The 26,881-nt window shown below is 43.0% G+C and overlaps 1 protein-coding gene across 4 annotated transcripts in view; it reads right to left on the bottom strand.

The window, feature by feature from the left end:
• Window positions 1-26,881, bottom strand: part of STAU1 (staufen double-stranded RNA binding protein 1) — a 36,873-nt gene that overhangs the window by 4,402 nt on the left and 5,590 nt on the right. Inside the window, exons 2-13 of one of the 4 annotated variants that reach the window (XM_063459688.1) lie at window positions 21,080-21,355; window positions 20,145-20,269; window positions 16,640-16,708; window positions 14,330-14,486; window positions 12,842-12,980; window positions 11,890-12,055; window positions 11,541-11,639; window positions 10,785-10,997; window positions 4,917-5,060; window positions 4,422-4,565; window positions 1,456-1,528; window positions 718-1,031 (exon numbers count right to left, since the gene is read on the bottom strand). In XM_063459688.1, the coding sequence (XP_063315758.1) occupies window positions 718-1,031; window positions 1,456-1,528; window positions 4,422-4,565; window positions 4,917-5,060; window positions 10,785-10,997; window positions 11,541-11,639; window positions 11,890-12,055; window positions 12,842-12,980; window positions 14,330-14,486; window positions 16,640-16,708; window positions 20,145-20,269; window positions 21,080-21,281 (1,845 nt within the window). In that variant the 5' untranslated portion in view covers window positions 21,282-21,355. The remainder of the gene's footprint in view (window positions 1-717; window positions 1,032-1,455; window positions 1,529-4,421; window positions 4,566-4,916; window positions 5,061-10,784; window positions 10,998-11,540; window positions 11,640-11,889; window positions 12,056-12,841; window positions 12,981-14,329; window positions 14,487-16,639; window positions 16,709-20,144; window positions 20,270-21,079; window positions 21,356-26,881) is intronic. The other 3 variants (XM_063459689.1, XM_063459690.1, XM_063459691.1) reach the window with 3 other exon arrangements.

Below are 26,881 nucleotides of genomic sequence, written 5' to 3' on the forward strand. Positions count from 1 at the left end.
GACGCTAAACGTTCCCCACAGAGATGCAGATTGGTTCAAAGCAGTGTTTTGCTGCTCGTATGCGGAATAGCCTCTCAATGGTTTCCTATGGGAAAGCATTGGACTTGCTGAAATCATCAAGACTGATGAACTCAGCCATGGAGACGGGGATAGCCATGGCAAAACCGGCTCTGCGAGGGAGAAAAGGGGAGTTTAAATACCAATCTCAGGGGGCAGGGAGTACATGCTTGTATCCTTTAAGGGTCGAAAACTGTTGACTCAACTTCACAGCAAACGTGTTGATACTCAGGACAAACTACGGTCTTCACCCGTATACCGTTCCCACCCAGTGATGTATATATAAGGAAGGCAGAGGTACACAATCATGACCCAAGCCCTCCTGTACAAGTTTCTAAAGTGCCAAATAAAATAATTATTGCATTCTGCTGTTTCTGCTAAATGATTACAAAACTCATTTTAGACTGTCTATTAAACGAAGATCAGCATAATTATTAATGTGCTGACATTAAGCAATGCCATTTGCATAGTACTTTCTAGATACAAATAATCAGCTTATTTAGGTAATCTGTAAATACCAGATACTTAAAAGGTCAACATAAAATGTAAGCTTGGGGCTCGAATACGACGACTGAAATTCTTGGCAATACACGATTTGGTAGCATTTCCCAAGATGCTCAGCCAAACTCAGAAAGCAGTGATGTCACATTTGTGATTTACCTGTATTTCTTGGACATTGGATAGAAATGCTAGCTGCTCAGAGGGCCTGGTCAGTGGACTATGGGGTAAGGGTGAGTTTTTATTCTTTAAGATGGTTTCTGCGGTGGGGGAGGTGCGGGCGTACAGGAGCTCTCTTGCAATCATGGCAGTCACTGTTGCATTCACTGGGTTGGGGGCCACCCTATTGAAATCTTTGGTGTGAAGTACTTTATTAACCCCAACAGCTTGGGCAACTTCTGGAACCATGGGTAGTATCCCAGCGGGGAGCTGCTGATGGCTGTGATAGGACATCCGGAACTCTTCATCCTTGTTATCTTCAGAAAAACAAAATCAAAAAACAAAATCACGTTATAATGTTTGTTTATTACTGCGGCAAAAAGTCATATGTGCAGAAAGAAGCCGTAGAGACGAAGTTTAAGCAAAAAATGAGCAGTTTGAAATAACAGCTGTATTCCGATTTGCTGCTCGAAGCATTCAGCCAATCAGAATGCAGCTGGAATTCGACCCATGAATCTTAAACTGACATAACATGACAACTAATGGCAACTCACAGTTTGCGCTAGGACACAATGCCTTTAGCTATAGAAAATGTATATCAGAGTTTTGCATTAAAATAAACAAAAAAACAAGATTGTAGAAATAATTGCAACTTAGAAGCTTATTCTTTAGACCCTGTGAGAAATAAAAGATTTTAAAACGAAACAAAAAAACAATGAATGATAAAACCGCAAAACTTACGATTGACTTCTTCTCCAGATCCCGGCTCATAAAAGGTTACTTTCCTTACATCTCCAGGTTTCTTCATGGGTGCCTGCAACAAAAGCTTCAAATAAACCCTTTGTACAGTTTCTAACCCCCCCAAAAACCCACTCCCCCCCCCCCCTTTTTAAATCATTGTTGTCTGAACAGAGCCCTGGCTGGAGCGGACAGTCACACTGCTTTAGATTAGCAAGACACGGCATACAGCAAGACCACGGCCACACTAGTAAAACACAGCGTACAGCGAGACCATGGCCGCACTCACGGCCGGATTAAGAGCCCAGTGGGCCTGGTGCTGACAATTATGATGGGCCTAATTACAGAATCTTATCGACGAAAAACACTAAAACAGTCCTACCTCCCAAGCGTCATGTATCTGATGGAGTTGGTGTTGGAGGGAAACTCAAACGATGCAGCTATAAGAAAACACATACTCTATGCTAATCTCTTTATCTAATTTATGCTTTCATCTTTCAAGTAAATCCATACCAACAGCAGTGTCCAGTGAAGCTTGAAGCCAATGGGCGGGGTAAAAGAGTAGGCCACTGATGCGAATCACATGACCAGAACTGCCAGAAGGGGCGAACATGCCCAAAAAGGGGGTATGTCTGTCCAAAGAATTGGAAGGCCAGCCTGGCGTCAGTGTCCCTATGCATTACAGTGTCAGTGTCCCCATGTCGCCCAGTTCCCTAGTCTCCCAGTGTCTGTGTCCCCATTTCTCCCAGTGTCCCCATGTCCAGTGTCAGTAGGATACATGGGGACATAGAGACAGAAGGACACAGACACTTGGGGACATTGGGAGACATGGGGGCACTTGTGGATACAGACATGGGGACACAGAAATGGGGTCACAGACACTAGGGACACAGACATGGGGACGCAGACACTGGGAGACATGGGGACACAGATATGGGGACAATGGGAGCCATTGGGACACTGGCTGGGAGGCATGGGGACACTGGGAGACGTGTACCAATGTGTCTACCTATGTCTCAAAGCGTCCCCATGTGTCTGTGTCCCCATGTCTCACAGTGTTCCCTAGTGTCTCCCTGATGCCTTTCCCCTCATCTCTCACTTTCCTAAGCTGTAGTCTGTCTCTGCAGGCTGGGAGCGGCTGTCTGAACTCTCTGTACTGTGTAGCTGCTCCCCTGTGTAACAGTGAGTAGAGAGAGGCAGGGAGGGATATGCTGTAACTTATCCCTGCCTCTCGCCATACACAGTGACCCCTACTGGCCGGTGCTGGTATTGCAGAGTAATCTTTGTTTATACTGAGAAAAATATTTGCATTTGTATTGCCGTTAATACTGCATTACCAGCACGGCCAGGCAGCCTCAAATACAGGCTGTGCCTTAAAATACCAGTCAGGAGGAAAACCTAAGAGTAGTGTGTAAAATAAATAAATAAAAAAATTAAAAAAAATTGTTTTTAATTTTTTTTATTTTAAATGTGCCTATTCCATGGGCCTGGAGCTGCAGCTCCATCAGCCCCTATGTTAATCCGGCCCTGGCCGCACTAGGAAGACACTGCATACAGCGAGACCATGGGCGCACTAGGAAGACATGGCGTACAGCGAGACCATGGCTGCATTAGTAAGACACGACATATAGCGAGACCATGGCTGCACTAGGAAGACATGGCGTACAGCGAGACCACAGCCGCACTAGTAAGACACGGCATACAGCGAGACCACGGCCGCATTAGTAAGACACGGCGTACAGCGCGACCACGGCCGCATTAGTAAGACACGGCGTACAGCGAGACCACGGCCGCATTAGTAAGACACGGCGTACAGCGAGACCACGGCCGCATTAGTAAGACACGGCGTACAGCGAGACCACGGCCGCATTAGTAAGACACGGCGTACAGCGAGACCACGGCCGCATTAGTAAGACACGGCGTACAGCGAGACCACGGTCGCATTAGTAAGACACGGCGTACAGCGAGACCACGGGCGCATTAGTAAGACACAGCGTACAGTGAGACCACGGCCACGTTAGTAAGTCACGGCGTACAGTGAGACCATTGCTGCGTTAGTAAGACACGGCGTACAGCGAGACTAGGGCCGCGTTAGTAAGACACGGCGTACAGTGAGACCACGGCCGCGTTAGTAAGACACGGCGCACAGCGAGACTAGGGCCGCGTTAGTAAGACACGGCGCACAGCGAGACTAGGGCCGCGTTAGTAAGACACGGCGCACAGCGAGACTAGGGCCGCGTTAGTAAGACACGGCGCACAGCGAGACTAGGGCCGCGTTAGTAAGACACGGCGTACAGTGAGACCATGGCTGCGTTAGTAAGACACGGCGTACAGCGAGACTAGGGCCCCGTTAGTAAGACACGGCGTACAGCGAGACCACGGTCGCATTAGTAAGACACGGCGTACAGCGAGACCACGGGCGCATTAGTAAGACACAGCGTACAGTGAGACCACGGCCACGTTAGTAAGTCACGGCGTACAGTGAGACCATGGCTGCGTTAGTAAGACACGGCGTACAGCGAGACTAGGGCCGCGTTAGTAAGACACGGCGTACAGTGAGACCACGGCCGCGTTCGTAAGACACGGCGCACAGCGAGACTAGGGCCGCGTTAGTAAGACACGGCGCACAGCGAGACTAGGGCCGCGTTAGTAAGACACGGCGCACAGCGAGACTAGGGCCGCGTTAGTAAGACACGGCGCACAGCGAGACTAGGGCCGCGTTAGTAAGACACGGCGCACAGTAAATGGCGCTCTATAGCATCCATGACTGCAGTGTGTTGGATTTATTTGTTACTGATTTCACGTAAACTGAATAAAGATTTTACTTTTTAACGTCCTGGAGATTTTCCTTTGCTCACAGAATAGGTTATACACGTCTCACTAGTAATGTCAGCATCTGGATGATATTACCATTTAAGTACACTTGGGGCAGTGAAAACTATGCCATACAAACAGAATGCCCAACTAACCTTTTCATCTGTTTTAATGGCAGATTTTGGGGGAGGAGGTGGGACTTTAAAGCCTAACTTCTCCAACATATTTTCCGCAGCATTACGTTTAGCTACTTTCTTATTGGTGCCTGATCCTTCTGCAGTTTGAGATCCAACTTTAACCTGTTGATAGAAAGAAAGAAAACAATTGGATGGTAAACAGATTAAATATAAAAATCTATGGGCTCTGATCTTCCACCAAGTCATCTCAACCTTATTCAGGATGTTCTTGAGATTTTGCAGCACATTCTGGTCCTCAAGTTACTTTGTTTAGGAGAATATAATTATTGAAACAGGTCTGCATGCAAGATGTCACACACATGCCTATGCTCGGTACAGACTCTGCCAAGCAAACGGAAAAACCGAGCCACAAGTGTATTCGCATTAATTCGCTCCAGAAACAGAAGAAGGGAGTGTGGAGCGATGGTGTAAGACAGTAAAAAGCCACGAAAAAGCTTGTGGACAAGAACACACCTGCATGACAAACTCCCGGCGCCTCGGGAGTCCCTTCTCTGTGATAAGCACATATTCTGGTTCTTTATCTTTTTTTGCTTGTTGTATTTGAGCTAGTCTACTGATGGGATTCATTCCTTGACCATACTCCGGGCTTGTTGGGGGCTGCAAGATTAAAAACAAAATAACCGTTACATCTTCGTACCCTGGAAAGCAGCCCAAATGAGATTTCACAGAAACCACAAAACAAGATGATTCTGAATTGCAAGCCACATGTATGTTATTCAGGACATTATAGACACACTGTAGGCTCTATAAGCATTTCCTCTCTTTAACCCCTTAAGGACCAAACTTCTGGAATAAAAGGGAATCATGACATGTCACACATGTCATGTGTCCTTAAGGGGTTAAATTGGTTCTAACACGGAGTCCTCTGGTGCGCTCCTTTTTTTCCCCCATTCCAGCCATACCGATTCATGCCAGGACTGTCATAGGATGAATGCTATCAGATGACACTCTCAGTCAATCACAGTCGTGGATTGCTGGTCAGAGTAATGCTCCTCACTAGTACAAGCAGCACACAGGGGATGCCGTCTAGGGACCCTTGTTTACAATATTTAATACTGAATGGATGGACGGAGCTAGGGGACTCCAGTCACTATAACCACTGCAATGATGATTAAACAGTTACAGTCACTATAACCACTGCAATGATGATTAAACAGTTACAGTGCATGAAATGTTACTTTTAAGGAAACAAAAAATTATTTTTTTTATTTTTTTTTTTAAATACAAATGCTATGAATGCACCTATTTTCTGCTAGTCAAACTCTGACAAATTATCACTGCATTTTACAACAGGAAGGATCTGCTTTATTGGAATCTAAATTTCTACACAATTCTATCTGACTGACTTTGAATGTTATGAAGCCAGTTAGACTACAGTTGAGAAATCAAGTTACACCTTAAAGGGACACTATAGTCACCACAACAACTACACTAAATAGAGTTTTTAACATTAGAGGGTTAGGAATACATGTTTGTGTCCCTGACCCTATAGCGTCCTCTTTTAAAGGGACCCTATAAGCAACAAAACAACTTTAGCTTAATAGGTTTGGGTGTACAGATCATACCCCTGCAGTCTAACTGCTCCAGTCATTTTGTTCATGCGGCCCTAGTAACTCCTCCCCTGCACATTAACTCCAGTCTCCCAACAAACTTCCTGTTTAACCCCTTACGGACACATGACATGTGTGACATGTCATGATTCCCTTTTATTCCAGAAGTTTGGTCCTTAAGGGGTTAAAGAGATTTAAAACTTCCTTTATTGCAGTCTGTTTAATTTAGAATTTCTTATTTCCTGTGTGTGATTAAAAGGTCAAGTAAAACGGCTCGAGACGAAAACTTTCATGTACATTGTGTCAGTCCCAATCAGGGGAGGTGTGTCTAGTGCTGTATAAACAAAAACTGTATTCTAACTCATAAAATGGCAGAGAATTGTGCAGCGAGACTGGAGGGGCACATGGTCTATATACCAAAACTTCATTAAGCTTGGATTTCCATTCTGCAGCCATTGGAGAGGACAGGGCTCGACAAATCCCAGGCGACAGGTCGCCATGCCGACTAGAAATTTTGCCCTGGTGCCTGGGATTTGTCAGCCTTTTTCCTATAGCGGCCGGCTGGGCAAATAATGGAGCCCTGGGCTTTATGGAGATGGCCGGCTCAAGGAGAGTTGTAGCCGGATGCCCAGGGCTTCATGGAGACGGCCGGCTGATGCAGTGCGCGAGGGAGCAATTATCTTCTATGCTCCCTCGTGCTGTTTAATGATGATGTCATTCAGGCCCCAGCATCACTACAGGGAGCAGAGAGGAGCTGCAGATAGATTACTGCTCGATCTCGCACTGGACCCCAGGGAAAGTCCACTCAGCTCTCACAAATTTGTGAGTGTGTGAGAAAATGTGTGTATGTATGTCTCTGTCAGTGTGTGCTTTTGTTTGTGTATGTTTGCCAGTGTCTGTCAGAGAGTGTGTGTATGTTTAGGTACCTACGATCACATGACTGGTGTTTTTACTCACCTTTTCCGCATGCCGTGCTGGTTTTGCCGTGGCTTGTCCTGCCTCCATAGCCAAGTTAATCAATCTTTATGATCTCAGCTAAGCCAATAGGTTCCCATAGAAAAGCAATGGGAGGATATTACGCATGTTATCGATGGGTAACATTCAGCGCCTCCATGCAGAGCACGGACACAGGACTCTCCAGTGGCCTTCTGAGTGACTGTCACTAGAGGTGTTACTAGGCAGTAATGTAATCACTGACTTATCGCTGAAAATGCACCATTTACATTAAAAAGGCTACAGGGACAGGCTGTAGACACCAGAACAACTACATTAATCTGTAGTGGTTCTGGTTACTATAGTGTCCCTTAAAAAAAACAAAAAAAACCTGTCTCCTAACTTTTCTAGCTGGCTCCTAGATTCCAAACAAAATGTGTCAAGCCCTGATTTAGGGTATCCTGTGGCTTGCGGTGGAGAATGTTTAAGGCCTTAAGACTACAAATTTTAAGCCCTGTCATTCCTTTAATCTTACTGCTTCCTTTAAACACAGCATATTTCACCATTAAAGGAACACAAACATGTATTCCTGACCCTATAGTGTTAAAACTGCCATTTATCCCCCCCCCCCCCACCATGCCTCCCTAAATATAATAAAATCGTCATTGTATTCAAGTCTGCAGCTGCTGGCTGTGCCCCTGATCTGCCTGCTTGGCTAACATCATCAGAAGTAATTCTGTGAGCCATTCACAATGCTTTCCTATAGGATTGGCTGAGACGGTCACGGAGGCAGATCAGGGGCAGAGCCAGCACAAGTCAAACACAGCCCTGGCCAATCAGCATCTCCTCATGGAGATATATTGAATTAATGCATCTCTATGAGCAAAGTTCAGTGTCTCCATGCAGAGGGTGGAGATACTGAATGTCAGTCACACTGTGCAGCACTGCCCCAGGAAGCACATCTAGTAGCCATCTGAGGAGTGGCCAGTGGAGGTAACCCTAAGCTGTAATGTAAACACTGCATTTTCTCTGAAAAGATACGGTTTACGGCAAAATGTCTGTTCTGGTGAGTAGAATACTTCCCTTCAAATACAATAAGCTGCATACCGTACAATAAGCCGTACACCATACAGTCACTCTAATGACTATAGTGTCCCTTTAAAAGTCATGTCACAAAACATCTGCATGCACATTAGAACTTTCTGTGTTCAATATCGCTTTAAAGGGATTAACAAAATACTCTAGACAGTAATGTGAGAATGACAAGGTCTCTAGAGCAGCGGTTCCCAAAGTGTGTGTCGCAGGGCGATTCCCAGTGGGTCGCGCTGACCCACACATGCAGGGCTGCCGGGGAGTCAGGCAGGCAGACTGACACCAGAAGGGAGCCCTCCAATCAGTCTGCCCAGCAGCTCCGGTCTGCAGCTCCGCCAGGTGCAGAGCTGGAGACCGTGTGATAGAAGTCTCGCGAGCTCCCAGAGCGTCACCATGGCAACATTCTGGGAGCTCGCAAGACTTATTACATGGTCTGCAGCTCAGCACCCGGCGGAGCTCAGACCGGAGACCCACTGGACCACCAGGGAATTCAAGGAAGGTAGGACACAGCCCCCAGACACCCGCCCCCCATGTAACTCCTTCACTGCCTGCCCCCCCTCCCCACAATGTAACCCTTCACTCCCTGCCCTAACCCCATGTAACCCCTTCACTCCCTGCCCCCCTCCCCACACTGTAACCCCTTCACTCCCTGCCCCCCTCCCCACACTGTAACCCCTTCACTCCCTGCCCCCTCCCCACACTGTAACCCCTTCACTCCCTGTCCCCTCCCCACACTGTAACCCCTTCACTCCCTGTCCCCTCCCCACACTGTAACCCCTTCACTCCCTGTCCCCTCCCCACACTGTAACCCCTTCACTCCCTGCCCCCTCCCCACACTTACGCCTTCATTCCCTGCCCCCTCCCCACACTAACCCCTTCACTACCTGCCCCCCTCCCCACACTAACCCCTTCACTCCCTGCCCCCCTCCCCACACTAACCCCTTCACTCCCTGCCCCCCTCCCCACACTGTAACCCCTTCACTCCCTGCCCCCTCCCCACACTGTAACCCCTCCACTCCCTGTCCCCTCCCCACCCTGTAACCCCTTCACTCCCTGTCCCCTCCCCACCCTGTAACCCCTTCACTCCCTGCCCCCTCCCCCCCCACCCTGTAACCCCTTCACTCCCTGCCCCCTCCCCACACTGTAACCCCTTCACTCCCTGTCCCCTCCCCACCCTGTAACCCCTTCACTCCCTGCCCCCTCCCCACACTGTAACCCCTTCACTCCCTGTCCCCTCCCCACCCTGTAACCCCTTCACTCCCTGCCCCCTCCCCACACTAACCCCTTCAACCCCTTTGTGTGTCAGTGTGCATCTGTTTACATTAGTGTATGTGTATCTGTGTGTAGGAAAATAAGTGTCATTGTGTGTGTATCGCTGTGTCAGTATGTGTATGTGTGTGTCTCTGTATGTGTATACACTGCACACATACTCCATGCAAAAAACATGCTTACATCCAAACACACATTGTGTAGATGTATATTTTATATACACAATATACACACTGCATCCACTACACACACTGCAATCAAACGCAAACATTACATACAAACACACCCATGTATTAAAACACTAAAATGATCTACAAACACCCCTTCATTCAAACACCAACACTACACACAAAAAGCACACCTGCATTTAAAGTCCAGCACTACATTCAAAAACCCCTGCATTCAGATGCAAACATTACAAACAAGTACACCACTACATTCCAATGGCAACAGTACATACAAATACTCCCATACATGCACACACATACTTAAAGGACCACTATAGGCACCCAGACCACTTCATCTTAATGAAGTGGTCTGGGTGCCAGGTCCATCTAGGATTAACCCTGCCTGCTCTAAACATAGAAGTTTCAGATAAATTGCTATATTTACAAATGGGTTAATCCAGCCTCTAGTGGCTGTCTCATTGACAGCTGCTAGAGGCGCTTCAGCGCTTCTTACTGTGATTTTCACAGTGAGAAGACGCCAGCGTCCATAGGAAAGCATTGAGAATGCTTTCCTATGGACTGTCTGAATGCGCGCACGGCTCTTGCCGCGCATGCGCATTCAGCCGATGACGGCCAAAGGAGAAGGAGAGTCCCCAGGGCCGAGGGAGCCCGGCGCTGGAGAAAGGTGAGTTTTTAAGCCCCTTCCTCTGCCTTCAGCCCGGCGGGAAAGGGACCCTGAGGGTGGGGGCACCCTCGGGGCACTTTAGTGCCAGGTAAACGAGTTTGTTTTCCTTGCACTATAGTGGTCCTTTAATACACAAACATGCTTACATTTAAACGCTCAAACACTGCTCACAAATATAACCCTGCAACGATGAGCAAATGGTAGATTCCCAGCTGGCATAGCATTGTTGAAGTTCTCCGACAGATGGAGATCTACCTTTTGGCCACACTTGCACTAGAGGGGGCCCCAGAAAGCATACTTGCACCAGGGCCCTCTCTACATTAGTTCCACCACTGGGATAATCAATGTGAGGTGCCTGGATGAGCAGGACACAACGTCTGATTCTGACTGAGTCTGTGAGTAAGCAGTTGTATGCCTCTAAAACTGATTGCCATGATGTGCAAAGTTTCTGCCTCTAAAACTGCCATGATATGCCAAATTATGCCTCTAAAACTGCCATGATATGCCAATTTTATGCATCTAAAGCTGATTGTAAATTGTTCACTTTTTAAAATATGCATTAAAAGCAGGTTTTCTAGACTGTGGAATGCACCCCATACAGTCATTCTATCCTGGGGTTACTCACCTTTACAATTGATTTTGTTTTCTTTTTAATTCTTGGCTTCATTTTCTCAACCGTTGGTAGCGGCGGAAGTTTCTTCAGTTCTTCCAGCACCGCCATAGCAGCATTTTTCTTGGATATTTTCTTGCTTTTCCCTTCCCCTTCCCCATAAAATTCACCAACTGAGACTTTCGTTACAAAGCTCTTCATGTGCGGAGGGCCACACTCCTTGGTGACCTGAGGAAGGCAGCGCAGAATGACAGCTGTAACTTTTTAAAAATTGGCCTCTGACAAAATGAGGACATTCCAAAATATCAGCAATGGCGAACCTTTAAACCCCATGCACGTTTGTAAACTACACTTCCAGTCCAAACACTGGCTGGACATCATGGGACATGTAGTTCAAAAAAGAATGAGGTGCAAAGGTTAGCAATCACAGGGTTGCAACTCAGATGAATCTGCCATAAAGTTTCAATCTTTGCGGAATTCTCGAGGAAGAGTTAAATACGTTTTCATCTCAAGAGTAACCGGAACCTAAAAACAAAATTTGCACTAATTGTGGTTAAATTAAATGAAAACACATTTTCTGAGACACTGTCATTTTCTCACAGACAATATTTTCTAGGAAGCATTTTTACTGGTCGGTCATTGATGACATTAAAACTTTGTAATGCAATAAAGTATTTTGTAGATTTCAAAAACAAACAGTAAGCTTATATAATGAGTATGTGATTAGGACACTCACAACTTCTCACACTGAAAGAAAGCTAAATGTCTCACCTCAAAGTTCACAGGTAAATTCCTTTTAAGGGCAATTTCAAACACTTGGCTTATTTCAGATTTATTAAGATTCTCCTCATCAGGCACTCTGCCATTAAGCTAAAGGGTATACAAAAAAAATAGAACTCAACCGTTAGACAAGAATAATTCCTCTGTAAAAATGGAGATAAGGCAAATCTATTACCACATATAAAACTCAGGTATTATTGGAGCAGAAACCGGTAATTTTTATTAAACTTAAACGCTAACAATCTACCTTTATCAGTAGAAATGACCCACGTTTTAATAAAACCCAAATATTGCATTACTGTGGTTTAGTAACTCATTACCTGTTGAATAAAATCCGTACCTCTGGTTTGCCAAGAAGCGGCTCGTGCTTTAAGCTCTTTAGCGCCCTGGCAGCTGCGTCGTGTTTAGCTGCCTGCCGTGTCCTTCCTTTGCCGTGAAACAATTGACCACCAATAGAGAGCTCAACTTGATAAAGCATGGGTGGGACCGGAAACGGGTAAAAGTACCTTTAAGTTTAGGAAATATACATTTCAGAGAGAATGCACTATAATAATGTGTTTGTTTTCACCTAACTACATTAAGAAGTATACATTATTCAGGATTTATACACTTAAATATAGCTGAGATAGAATATTTTGCAATTACTTTTTCAATTTTCCACAATTCCCAGTTTAAGGGATAAATGATTTGTTTCGGATTTTATTTATAATCCAAACCTGCACAGGATTCCGAAATCCAGAATTCCCATTAGCGGCACAGAATCATGCACAGTTTGCCTCTTCAGAGTTACATCTCATTAACATTACAAAGGGTCACTGGAGAGATGTATTACAATGGATATATCAGAGCTTTATTCTAATCTGTTTTACCAACAGATGCAATAACCAACATGAAAGAAACCAAAAAACTAAGAAAAAAAACACTAATCACACGCCTGTACAATCCATGTTTTTCCATCTCATTATCAAGCAGTAACGTAACATTCAGGGCCTGGTGGTCAGAGTAAATTCATTCATTAAACGGACTCAGTACTAATGTGAAAAACCCTAGAGTCACTTATTTTGTGCTCAACATAGCTGGAGACAGGTACATGTTGGGTTTGATTTGCAAGGCTGAGCTGAACCAGGAAGGCCAAGTCCAGATGAATGACACCTTGTAAGCGATTCAGCTAACAAGCTTATGGCAAGGTACCATGAGAATTCTAAATCTTTATTTATTTTTATGAATCAATTCGAACACCTGCTGGGCCTAGCAAGCATTAAACCCCCAATGGGTTACCTTCAGTAACATACCGTGGGGGGTAGCCGCCTCCTCTCATGTTGTAGCTGTAAGCCGAGCGGATGCCTGTGTATGAGTCCAGGGGCTTGTATATAGGCTTCCGGCCAAGTTTCATACACAATGCATTCAGCTCCACGGTAGGTGTTATGCTATCTGTAAATTGCAGAAAAGATAGGAACACAAATCAATCGGGCATTCAGAAGACTGGTTTCATCTTTCAGAACTGGATAAACCACCTCACATCAAACCAATGAACCCCTGATCTGCAAACAGATTCTAACCAACTAAAATGACATAGTAAATGGGTCAAATAATGGTTCTTACTGTAAATGCTTTAGCAGGTTGGCTGGGTGAACACATGCAATTAGGAAGTTAAAGGAACACTCTAGGCACCAAGACCACTTCAGCTTAATGAAGTGGTCTGGGTGCCTGGTCCCTCTAGGATTAACCCTTTTTTTTTATAAACATAGCAGTTTAGAGAAACTGCTATGTTTATACTGAGGGTTAATCCAGCCTCCAGAGCCTCTAGTGGCTGTCTCATTGCCAGCCGCTAGAGGCGCTTGCTTGCTTCTCACTGTGAAAATCACAGTGAGAAGACGCCAGTGTCCATAGGAAAGCATTGTGCGACCAGCCGATGACGTCGCGAGGAAGGAGGAGGAAAGTTCCCCGCCCGGCACTGGAGAAAGGTAAGATTTTAACCCCTTCCTCTCTCCAGAGCCCAGCGGGAGGGGGACCCTGAGGGTGGGGGCACCCTCAGGGCACTATAGTGCCAGGAAAACGAGTATGTTTTCCTGGCACTATAGTGGTCCTTTAACCCCTTAAGGACCAAACTTCTGGAATAAAAGGGAATCATGCCATGTCACACATGTCATGTGTCCTTAAGGGGTTAAACAACGACCCCTGGGTGCATGTCAAAACTAAACAGAAAGTCTTTAGCTCTCTATGAAGGAAGCAATACATATTGCTTGCTCAGCTTATATGCTACATATCTCTCAGTCAGTGAATAGGAAACATGTTTGAGAAAACAAAAAACTTAGAAAAGAGGAAAGTAAACGTTTTAACTTAAAAACAAATCCTTCAGTAGTAATAAAAGAGAACTTTTAAAATATGGACCAAGTCTGACAAATTAAACACTAAATTTACAACAGATAAACTATAGAAACAGATTTTTTACCACGGCCTCTGATGAGAATTCACCAGTCTAACTTTTACTTTAACACAAAACTGTATTATTACACTGTAGTACGACTCTGTCCCTAGCTGTAGGCAGTAGTGAAGGCAGGTAGTGGGAGCTAAGAAATCAAACCATTTCAAAAACGGTTTGACTACTTACAATTGGGGAGTTGGGCAGGGGCACTCCTGGCATAAAAGCTACTAAAGTGAACGTTAGTAGTTGTGGTGCTTGGAGTGTTACTTCAAATTGGAAACAAAGGGACAGAACAATAAGGTAAAAAAATAAAGCAGTACATGTTTACATGCCGTGGAGGGTTGTAAACCTGTACCTGGGTTTTTTATCTCACCGCGAGATGGGCGGGCTGTAGGTTTGGGGTATTTTGTCCCCTCCAGGGCCTTGGCAGCAGCAGCATGTTGAGCTTTTTTTATACTTGTCCCTTCGGCCTCCCAGTTCTGGTCCCCTAAAGTGAGCTGAACGGTGAACATCTGCAGAAAAAACAAGACACAAAAAGAATATTGGCTTAAACTACGCTTGCACACTACTAGATGTAGGACCCACTACAGGATCTCTCAAATGTCTCAAGGCACTGCTAATCCTACAAATAGTGAGAAAGATAATATTATTTGATTCAAAACACAAGGCTTAATGTAGGCAAGTGATCCCAGCCTGGCTCCTGAAGGGACAGATACGAAGGATGCAACAAAATGTGACTAAAGAGGACCAAACGTGCAACTATATAGCAGGTTTTTCCAAAAGCTCAGCAAAAGGGCTTAAAACTATTCACGCTGTGTAGACATCACATCATCGGTTGATGTCTATTCTTTCATTTTACAGATTATGTTGTTCCGTTCATTTTAATTAGAAATGGAGCTTTTCAAAAGATGTACATTTGCTCTTCAATGCACACTGGAGTGCTAGGAGATAATGGGCACACCTCTTTTAATCTTAGCTTCTGATTGGCTACTGACAGTGTATGCGCCCAGGATTTTATTTTATCAATAATGGTCACTGTACGTTACAAAGCGACCCAATGCCTGGATTGCGAACCACCTGCGGAAAAACTATCAATGCTTTGAGCTGTAATTACAGCCGAATGTAATACTACTATCTAACCAAGCGGTTATTAATGTATCTGATACGACCGTTTAAATAGATTTATGCAAAGAACATTTCAAGAGACAGAAATCAGAAATGCAGTCTATTTATAAATATTTGCTACCCATACCCCTGCTGGGCTGTATTGCTCGGTATCGCTCACACCACACACATCCTCGGCAAGCTAAATTAAATATATGGAGATACAGCTGGAATAGACCGCCTACAGTCCTCCATCTTTGCTTACTCACAACTCCCACAATCCCCTACCAATCACAGATCAACTATGAAACTGTGTCTTTCGAGACTGGCACAGACACAGAGCAGTAACTTTGTTATTTCAGTACAGACTGATTGGTACCAATTCAGATTGGTAAAGAACAAATAGGTTTATAATGTGTTGATGCCACATCTACCATTCTTAAGGAGTCACTAAGCAAACCATTATGAAGCATTGTGTGTCTGTCAGAATACACGGTAGTCTAACTGCGCTGCTATGGCGTTTTTCAGCAGATACAGTCATACGTAACGGAGAGAAGCACGAGGTTAAACTGTTCAAAAGCAGTTTAATCCCATCAGGTAAGACATCACCCAGGACTTGCAGATACCACTTCTCTCATATTTATTTACTCCTTCCTCTCTTGTAGTTTTTGTACCACGCAACGTGATAAGAGGTGTCTTTCAGGTGTGATCTTGCATGTCGTGTTATTTGGGGGGGGATTGTGAATGTGATGTTCAGATTTCCATACATGAATTACATTAATGTAACATGACCTATAAATCTAAAACGGCTTGCTAGCATGCAGAGAAAGTATCATGGCTATATTAACATTCCCGACACCACTAAACACAAATGTGGGTAGAAATCCCTCAAATAATTCCATTTCTTTATTTGTTACCTTTAAGAAATGGTTGGGCATGAGCTGGTTGTCTGGAAGCACAAAAGCTTCACCCGTTTTCCACCTTAAAAGGTGCTTGTTCATAAGCAATGTCATTGCTGTCAGTAACACAAGCTGAACTTCTCAATGAAAACATGCAGTGATTGCAACACCCCCTGAATGCCAGCATCTGAAGTGAGCACGGACAGCAGTTTAGGGGGGATTAATTGAATTGCTGCAACATGCCCCCTGCCCCCTCCCTCCCGAGGTTCACACAAACCGTTTACACTTCCTGAACAGAGACTGCCCTCTGTTTACAGAGATTGGTCCTGGCCCTAACATAGTCGCTTATACCATGACAGAGTTAGAGCATGAACATATTGCACTTTCAAAAATAAACAATTCATGAGAAAATGCCATTTAAATAAACACTATCTTCATAAATAATAGGCTTATGCATAGCATCATAGGGGAAAGAACCACTGGCCCATCTGCAGATTCTTGAAAAGAGGGGAGGGGACTAAAAGCCCAAAAGACATGAAATGTTTAAGTGCCAGAGGGGTGTATTGTGCATTCCAAAACGTGCAGTGGCTCACCTACCTGGCACTCAAAGGCCATAAGTTATAAAGTATAGAAGGACACCAAAGAGCAGAAATAATACCCACTTGTCTTGGGCGATCTTCTCCCACTCTCTCAAGAAGGCTGTAATCCTGCCAGCGTCCCAGCGGAATGACCTGGGAAGGGGGAGACAAGGAGTCAAACGCTCTCCTTAAAAATGCAACTTTATGAATTGGGGCAAAGTGATCTGCACCAGCACTCAGAGCAAATGAGGAATGTTTACGCTGGAATAACTGGACAGAGTCGCACATCAAGCAATTTGCTGCCAATGTGTCATTGGCTAATTTCAGCCCAAGGGTAGACGTTGGGCATCACTGAGTGCAACACTGTTATCGGCTATCGTTGTGAATTCTCATAACACAAATCATGCCACCATGGCCCTGGGAGTTTACTGAACACACAAAGTGCTGTGCTGGTTTTTATCAATCAGCAGCAGTTTGTCAATTATTGCGATGTATGATCTGAGATTTCAGACGGCCTAGGGTAGAAATTAGCCAATAATCAGGAATGAAACTTGCAAAAACAAACCTAGCCTTGCCTTTTAAAGAATTGCTTCCCAGATAATGTACATATAAATCATATCCAATTAATCCAGAGATCTAGCTCAATTTCACAATGTTCTGTCAAATCCCTAAAATCACTGAGAAAGCTACCACTAGCCATAACAGAATGCACCACAGCTACTACAGCTCCCATAACCCACTGCCAGTCAGAGCACGGATGTCAGCACACAGTGATGGGAGGTGTCACTTGGCAGAACCTAGAATGCCTAGAATTGGAAGTATGGCAAATTACTTCTGCTAATTTTAAAACGGCTTAGTGCACCCTGAAGGAGTCTATATGAACAGAGAGTTACTGTTATATATACAGCTCGATGTTTGTTATGAACAAACACAAAAGATAATATCCTGTACTCGCGGCAAAAAACTTTTGCAAAGAACGACTGGATTTTCAGGTCATCCAGAGATTGTGGCAGCGCCTCCAAATCCTCCCGTCACTATTTTCAGGAAACAACTATCACAGTAGGAGATGTATCCCCATACAGATTACATTCAGGAATGTTCTTTTTCTCCATAGAATGTATATATAAATGGCAGAGGTGTATAGCTGATAGTCTACAGAAAAAAACAATACGGTAGTGTAATGCTGTAAATGAACAATAAAACTGTGCCAATAAAGTTAAAGTTACAAGATGTAGATAATAAGATCGTCTTAGGGTGCCTCCCCTTGGATGCTTAGAACTCTCTCCCAGCTGGTTGGTGGTGTCACCACAATATGGAATTCCGGACTCAGGAAATGGTAAAAATAATCTGCTTTATATCATAAGTGTAAAAGGTAAAAAGCAAATACGGTCCAACATGTTTAGTCTAACAGAAGACTTCCTCAGGGACCCAATAATAAAAACAAATTGTAAATATAAAATATCCTAAATAAAGGGACAAAATAGCAGGACAGCCCCCCCAGTCCTTCCTTATATGTGGCTGTCATTTCTTCCTATTGGTGGTCCAGGGGGTGTTGTCCACACTGTCCAGCTGTTTCCTCAGTTGATTTCCATCACCCGGAAGCGACAAAGCTGAAGTGACGTCATACGGATCTGACACCCGCGAAAATCAACTAAAGGAATCCTCTGAAACAGCTGGACAGTGTGGACAACACCCCCTGGACCACCAATAAGAAGAAATGACAGCCACATATAAGGAAGGACTGGGGGGGCTGTGCTGCTATTTTGTCCCTTTATTTAGGATATTTTATATTTACAATTTGTTTTTATTATTGGGTCCCTGAGGAAGTCTTCTGTTAGACGAAACATGTTGGACTATATTTGCTTTTTACCTTTTACACTTATGATATAAAGCAGATTATTTTTACCATTTCCTGAGTCCGGAATTCCATATTGTGGTGACACCACCAACCAGCTGGGAGGGAGTTCTGGATATACCCCCCAATCATCTAAGGGGAGGCACCCTAAGGCGATCTTATTATCTACATCTTAGAATTTTAACTTTATTTGCACAGTTTTATTGTTCATTTACAGCATTACACTATTGCATTGTGGGTTTTTTTTCTGTAGACTATCAGCTATACTCCTCTGCCATTTATATATACATTCTATTAGTACGGGATAAAGTCTGGAACATCCCGAGAGGAATCGGTTACACTCTTACAATAAGTCATTCATTGTGTACAGTTATATATAGAGGTGTAGGTTTAACACGCTGTTGCTTTTCTGTCACATATTGTTTATTTTTCTCCATAACAATATATCCCAGTGCAGCACAATGGCTGATCGGGTCATCCACGCCTTATTGTGAAGTCTGAAGATTCCAGTACTCCGGATCGACCGCTAGTTTTGTGGAGCTGATGCGGATACAGATTAAATGTAACCTTCAGGGGAGATTGCTGATAACCAGAAATTTTAAGTTTTGAAAAAGCAACACAATGGCATTAACTGAACAAACTCCTATAAATCTCAGGCAGCCAGTACATGCTTGGATCAGTGAGAAGCTAGAATGTACACTGCTGTTACGGATAGGAATGTGAGTGCAGACAGCACACTCCTATCACCGTCAGCCAGCACAGCACAGCAGAATTTTCAATGTCTCACCCGGCCTTCAGCTGAGCTCAGTATGTTGGGACTCACAGTGATGTGAGGTTGTGACGTGGCGCCTCATTGGATGGCAGCTAGAGTTTCCGCATGGATTAGGTGGTGTGCGATGACTTGAGAGGTGACTAAGATATCAATAAATTACCGATACGGAATGAATATCGGCTCTAATAATTGGCGGAACCGATAATCTGTCTATCCCTGCCCAGTACACAAACAACCCGTTTGTATGGCTATGGATCCTGTTACTAGAAATGAGAAGGTGAAGGCACTGGTTTCAGTCTCTGGATTTATTCTCTGTGTACAAATGGTTCTTTTTAAAAAAAATTCCATCACAAGAATTCAGAAATTAAATGTAAATTTATTTGTAAGGTAAGTTCCTAGAATACGCCATACACACAGACACACACACACACACACACACAAATAAATTAAAAAGGATACCACACTGAAAAGAGAATTTTAAGCTAAGGGAAACTGTTATAACATGGAGAAATTATTTAAATAAACATGAACCACTGATTGAGACTATTTAACAATCTTCCCATCGCTAGCATCACAAGAGCCTATTACACGCTCACAGCCACGAAAGAAATTATAACTGCGAAATAAATTCCCACTCTAGCCATCCTACGCTCATTCGTGAACCCAGAGTAAAGCAAGAGAGACTTATTCCCTCAGATAAGCATTAGTCTGTCTCTGAGGGTGCAAACATGCTGTTACAAGGTTATATTTAAGACAGAACATACAAGCACCATGATTGCTGCAGGAACTGCTATGCAGGACTTGTCCCGGCCGCTCCTACACTTCATTATAAAGTAAATAGATCTTTCAAAGACTGAGAACGGCATAAGGCAACATATAGAAGGTTAAAATTACGGTGACCATAGAGAAACCTTACAGTCCCCTCCCCAGCCCACCCACTATAAACTTAGTGTGGGGATTACCTTTGAATGAGCGGGCCCCTGCTCACTCAGTAGTTTATATTCGGGTTGGACTTTATTGAAACGGGCTAACTCATTCACAAGACACATTGGAGTTTTCTCTTTGGGGTTTGCCATGTTAGAAGAAACTGAAAGAAAGAGGATATGGCAACCTGTTAGAAACCAATACAATTACAGTTCCCTCCCTTTAAGTGGCACTCTTGGCACTATAATAACTTCATTGGAATGGAGTTATGGTGCCACAAGGTCTGCCGCGCCAGTTACCTTTAAACAATTAAACTGTTCATGAATAGTTTAACCACAAAGTCCAGTATCCATCCCCTAATTGTTCTAGCCTTGTCCTTCCATTGCCCAGACCCTTAAAAAAGGAAGCCTCTGCCAGGGGAACAGCTTTTTTGGTGGGAATTTCAGCTGAGGCTCAAAGCCCATCAGTTGCTGCGCATTCACAAACGCATTTCTCTCCTGCTGTTTTGTGAACGGGGAGCTACTGATTGTCTTATAGCATCAGCTGATGCTCTCAGCCTATCAGCCGTACCCCTGGCCGAGGCTCAAGGGTCTGAGCAGTGGAATGACAGGGGGCTGGACTGGACTGTGGGGTTAAACAGTTTAATCCTTAAAAGGTAAGCCGGTGCAGGAATCTTATGGCACGATAACTTCCTTCAAATTAAGTTATTATGGTGCCCGGAGTGTTCCTATAAAATGACTAGCACAAGACACTATATAATACAATCAGTTATAACAAATAAATGGATATATAGTACACATATAGACAATATTTAGTTTAGGGGTGTACCATGCCGGTGTACGTAACCCCCTTAAAACGCTGACTGGATTACTGTCAATATAATAAATATTGTGCATAGAAAGTGGTTATAATTATCTGTGGGTTTGCAGATCACCAGAACAGAACATCGGGAGTCTAAAGCTCTGACACAAACCTGTAGCTGCGCTAATTGATGTGACCGATGATGGGGGTAAAGCAGAGTTTTGAAGAGGCCGACCTGCGTTTTCAGACGGCAGCGGAGTGGCAGTTGAAGGGACACTCAGAGGTTGTGAGAGAGAAGGCTGATTCTTGTTCGGGATCTGGTTTCCTGAGAGGGTGGCAGGCGTATTCTGAACTTGAGTCATGTTCCCGTCCATCAGTGGCAGCGACTGCAGATAAGACAGCGTTCAGTGCAGGTAAGAGTCAGTGCGGCAAAGCTTGAAAGGACAACCTACGAGAGAATAAACAGAAAGAACGTCAGCAATCTGGCAGACATGTCTCCTACCAAATGTTATCAACAACACCTGGCATCTTTAAAATGATGCACTTTTCACATGACTTAAAATTAAAGTGGCTTTTTATTCCGAAAACTAAAAAAAAAAGAAAAAAAAAAAAAGAAAGAAAATCTACACAACCGGGACTGCTTGAGAACGTCCTATCCATGCATGAAACGATCATTCCGAGTGCGAGTCTGTCTCCTTTGTTTGAAGAGGAAGATTAGGAGAAGATGCTACAATACAATTTAGTTTTGTGCAGTTTTAACAAACCAGTATTATTCTAATCTAGAAGATGCACTGGAAATCCCTTTAACTTCTAACTTTGAATGTCAAAGAATCGCAGTTTAGCTTTCACTTTTCAAGCAAGATTATTAGACTTTCTGCAAAATGGATTTAAAGCAGATGCAAATAGAAACGGCAAGTCCTGTAACTTTACAGACTAATTTGACATTCTTGCAGGACGTATTTTTTAACTAATCAGTATAAAATAATCTGTGCAGTAGACATTTCTTCATCACTGGACGTGTATAAAGGATTAACCTTGATAACGAGTGTCAACCAGGAAGACTTGGAGTTAAAATTCTAAAAACATTTACAAAAATATATTTTTTCCCCACAGTAATAAATGAAATATGGACAAAGTCATTCTGCAGCCAATAAAATACACCCCCCTCTATTCACAAGGACTAAGACAAAAAACACACAGACCAAAGTAAATGGAGGACTTATTAAATAATGCTACACAGCCTGCCCTTCCTCAAGTGCAGCCGCATTACTCCTACATAGAAATACCAGAGGGATTAGATGAATGGGAGTTTATTTGACACTGGGTACAGAAAGCCAGCTTCCAACATATACAAGCAAGTCAACAAGTCTCCAGGCAACACAAACTACCAGAACACACACTGAACACTAATCTTCACGGGGAATCATCAGAAATATTAATGCAGAATGTTTAATCAAATTAACAACCGAAAGCATTTTATTATGATCTGATCTCTCGAACAGACTTAACAATTCAGTCTTTAAAAATCCCAAGTGTGTGTTAAAAACATAGGGGTAACGGGGCCATGTGCTGCCCCCATTTCATAATGTGCTCTGGGCTAAAATAGCCAAACCAAAAACATGGCTGACTTGAAGACTCTCTATTTTACCTAAAATTGGAAATGCATTTTGAATTCCCCATAATTCACATTTCAGAAAATAACCCTGCCAGGCACAATTATCGGGGTATATCCTGCATGTACCAACTCTGCAGAGTTCCTGAAGACACGTTATAATACCCAGTATCAGGTCTAAAATGCCAAAACGGAATACCGCCATTGAATCCATTTGTTCATGCTAAGCATTGAGCGATTTATTTTTTAAAACAAGGCTGGTCCCTTTTCTAATGCTAACTTGACACTTGACATTCTATATGTATATCTACATCTTACAATGTGTTATTTAGTACACGTGGAATGTATAAATGAATAATTGGTCCTCGCATCTGGATCTCCAAGGTGTAAAAATGTAAACTAGCGCTCCATCCCACATTTATCTTTTATTTATACATTTATTTGTGGATTGCTAAATAAAAAGACGGGGAAGGAAGGAAGGAAGGAAGGAAAGGGGGAAAAAACAAAAGTACTTTTTTTGTCCTGTAGACAGTTGTCAGCCGACCATCAGTGTTATTCCCCATTCTATTTATCAGTTATAGAACACAGCTCTTTAGCATCTTACAAAGGACTCAGAAGATGCTAAACTCCTTTCTCACAAAGGCTGGAAGGCAGTGAGGTTTCCTTTATAAAGACATCCATACACAGAACAAATTAACCCCGTTTAGATTTTACTTCCAGAAATTAAAAAACTGTAAACTTTAACTCTGTCATAGATTGCGCTAGTGCAGAATGAAATCACTAAGTAGGATTCTGAGGCAGCCCATAGCTCTGCTCCTTATGATTTAATGAGGACCAGACTACGAAACAAGTCAGAGAATTGGACAAAGAGACCTTGTCGGATCTAGAGGGCTTCGGACCGCTGGGCACCAGGCAACCATCACCCAGCAACAATACAAAGGAATTAAGGCTCTAGTTTGTTTTTCAACACGAGAAGGTCAAAATAGATTTCCTTAACGCTTTCTGTCACCTTAAGGACATGTTGCAGGTTTTCAACCATGGTGACAGCTGCATCCGAATTAAAATAAGATTTATTTTTACTCTAAAGTAAAAATAAATAAATGAATAAAAATAAAATTATGGAATTCTATGGAAGTGGAAATAGTGTCTGAAGATCCCAAACAAAAACATAAAACTACAAACACGGTTTTCTATTCAATACATGCTAAACTTGGAAGAGGAAACCTGTCTAACGAATGAATTAGAATGTTTTCAACTAAGTTTGGTTTATATAACAGCAGAACAAATTCAAAATTGCATTTACTTTTAGTAAATAGCCAAACTGGATGTTTTTATTCTGTGATATTGATTGTTTTACTGCATTATTGCACTGTCACAACGTCTATTGAATTTAGAATAATTTTCTCCAAAGAGGGCGATATAATCGAACAGAGAAGATATGTTCAGCTATGAGTATATTATGAGTTTATTGATTAACCCCCTCCCACCCAAGCTCGATGATGTGCAGGTGGGTTAGCGCTGCTCCTGACCAAGAATCTAATTAAAAGGCAGTGCCTAAAATAACACGACTGGAGCAGACCGGTTTCCTTTAAAGAACGGTCTTGTGGTTATAACTTTCTTACTATATGCCCAGATTGTCATTTTGTATTGCATACACAATATCATTAAATCCCCATTTTCACTGCTTCTCGTATTAGCTACCACCATTAAAGGAAGTGGTTGTGGTGCCAGTGTACCACCCTGCACACATACGTCTAGCAGATTTGTCAAACTGACAAAATAAGGTTTTAACGGATTGTCTATACATTCGTTTTCAAGCCCTGTCAATCAAAGAGTCGAGAGTTGCATCCCCCTGTTAGCAGGTTTTAAGGGACTTGCTCTAGGGAGGTAGAGCTTGCAAGTACAAAGGACCTTCACTGTCAGCAACCTCGTTCCCCGAGGAGTAACGCCTGCAAGGCCCTCTAGGTTAATGCCAACAGTGTAATTCCTAGCTCTGTGACCGACGGGGCATGTGGGGTCTTCTTCCATTCCCTATTCTGTAAATTTGACAAGTCTATCACCCTACAGGGAGTGGGTGCGGCATCCTGGCACCATAACCACTTCAATAAACTGAAGTGTCCCTTTACACTCTCTTAAGTCTAAAACATCTCCTGTCTAACCAAGCAGGCAACAGGATTAGCATGCAAACACTGGCCATGCCATTAGGCCACTTTGAGAATATCAAATTGCAAATTTGGTAGGATAAGATTTTGCAATCGACCAAACAGTAAAAGATGTAGGGTGCAATCCAGGAGATGCACTGAAATAATGTAATTTCTAATATCTAATATCATTGTCAAACAGTGACAATGGGACAAGTAACACAAAGACGCACAATTTGGCCCCCTTTTTTTTAAGTAAAAGTTTGCAGAATTATTGTTAAAAATAAATTAACAAATGTGGGAAAGGGATAAAATCTGAGCTGAACTAAAAGGTTAAAGATTGCACTAACCATTACCACTCAGAAAGAGATTTATCATCACAAGCAGAAAATGTAAACATAACGTATATACACTATTAAAGAGGCTCGGAACATATTTAGAAATGTAAGCATGTCTTCTATACATTATATATTGCTTTATTAAAGTCTGACATACTGACATTGAACACTGCATGGAATAGTTATCAGTGAGAAATTTAATAATACTAAATAAATAACAAAACAACAAAAAAATGCAATTTATGAGAACTTGTCTTGTATAACAGCCAACTCTGTGTCTGCTAGAAAATATATATATAAAAAATAAAAAGAATGTTGGCATTATTTTAAAAAACAAATGTGACAGCTACAGCTTGTCTGAGGAAATGTTAAAGGAACACTATAGTCACCTAAATTACTTTAGCTAAATAAAGCAGTTTTAGTGTATAGATCATTCCCCTGCAATTTCACTGCTCAATTCACTGCCATTTAGGAGTTAAATCACTTTGTTTCTGTTTATGCAGCCCTAGCCACACCTCCCCTGGCTATGATTGACAGAGCCTGCATGAAAAAAAAACTGGTTTCACTTTCAAACAGATGTAATTTACCTTAAATAATTGTATCTCAATCTCTAAATTGAACTTTAATCACATACAGGAGGCTCTTGCAGGGTCTAGCAAGCTATTAACATAGCAGGGGATAAGAAAATCTTAATTAAACAGAACTTGCAATAAAGAAAGCCTAAATAGGGCTCTCTTTACAGGAAGTGTTTATGGAAGGCTGTGCAAGTCAAATGCAGGGAGGTGTGACTAGGGTTCATAAACAAAGGGATTTAACTCCTAAATGGCAGAGGATTGAGCAGTGAGGCTGCAGGGGCATGTTCTATACACCAAAACTGCTTCATTAAGCTAAAGTTGTTCAGGTGACTATAGTGTCCCTTTAAGATGACTCTTCGGCACTGGTAAAAAGGTGCAGATCTGAAGCTTTTACCGACTGTCCACACAATTTAAGAAAGTATATGGACAAGTGAGTAGTACGCACAGAGCCTGAGGCCAAGTTTATAGATGGCAAAATGTTATTCAAAGTAAAATTTCGATTCCCATGAGTAAACCATTCAGCCTTCCAAAAAAATGCAAAGTGTTTACAGGAAAAATAAAAATGAGTGCAAGCTCTTTGGAAAAGGAACTGGACTCAACGCTCACAACTCCACTCAAGAACCAGTGTTTTCATAAAACTCTGTTTTTGTTTAGAGTAAAGTATTAAAGGGACACTATAGGCCCCCAGACTACATCGCACTAAAGTGGTCTTGGTGCAGTGTCCCTGTCCCCTTACCCTGCTATCGAATACATTGCAGTATTTTTAGAAAATTGGGCAGACTAGATGGGCCGAATGGTTCTCATCTGTCGTCACATTCTATGTTTCTATGTTTTAAAAGTCTGAGAACATGAAAGGACGCTGGAAGTCTTCACGCCTTGCACGAGGACGTCCAGCGTCTTTAAAATCCCCATAGGAAAGCATTGCTTCAATATATCCAACCTCATATAGTGCTACATATCTCTATATAACCCCATTTAGTGCTGTATGCATCTCTATAATCCCATTCAGCGCTGTATGCATCTATCTAATCCCATTCAGCGCTGTATGCATCTATCTAATCCCATTCAGCGCTGTATGCATCTATCTAATCCCATTCAGCGCTGTATGCATCTATCTAATCCCATTCAGCGCTGTATGCATCTATCTAATCCCATTCAGCGCTGTATGCATCTATCTAATCCCATTCAGCGCTGTATGCATCTATCTAATCCCATTCAGCGCTGTATGCATCTATCTAATCCCATTCAGCGCTGTATGCATCTATCCAATCCCATTCAGCGCTGTATGCATCTATCCAATCCCATTCA

This window comes from Pelobates fuscus, chromosome 6, assembly GCF_036172605.1.
Source record: "Pelobates fuscus isolate aPelFus1 chromosome 6, aPelFus1.pri, whole genome shotgun sequence".
Taxonomy (NCBI): domain Eukaryota; kingdom Metazoa; phylum Chordata; class Amphibia; order Anura; family Pelobatidae; genus Pelobates; species Pelobates fuscus.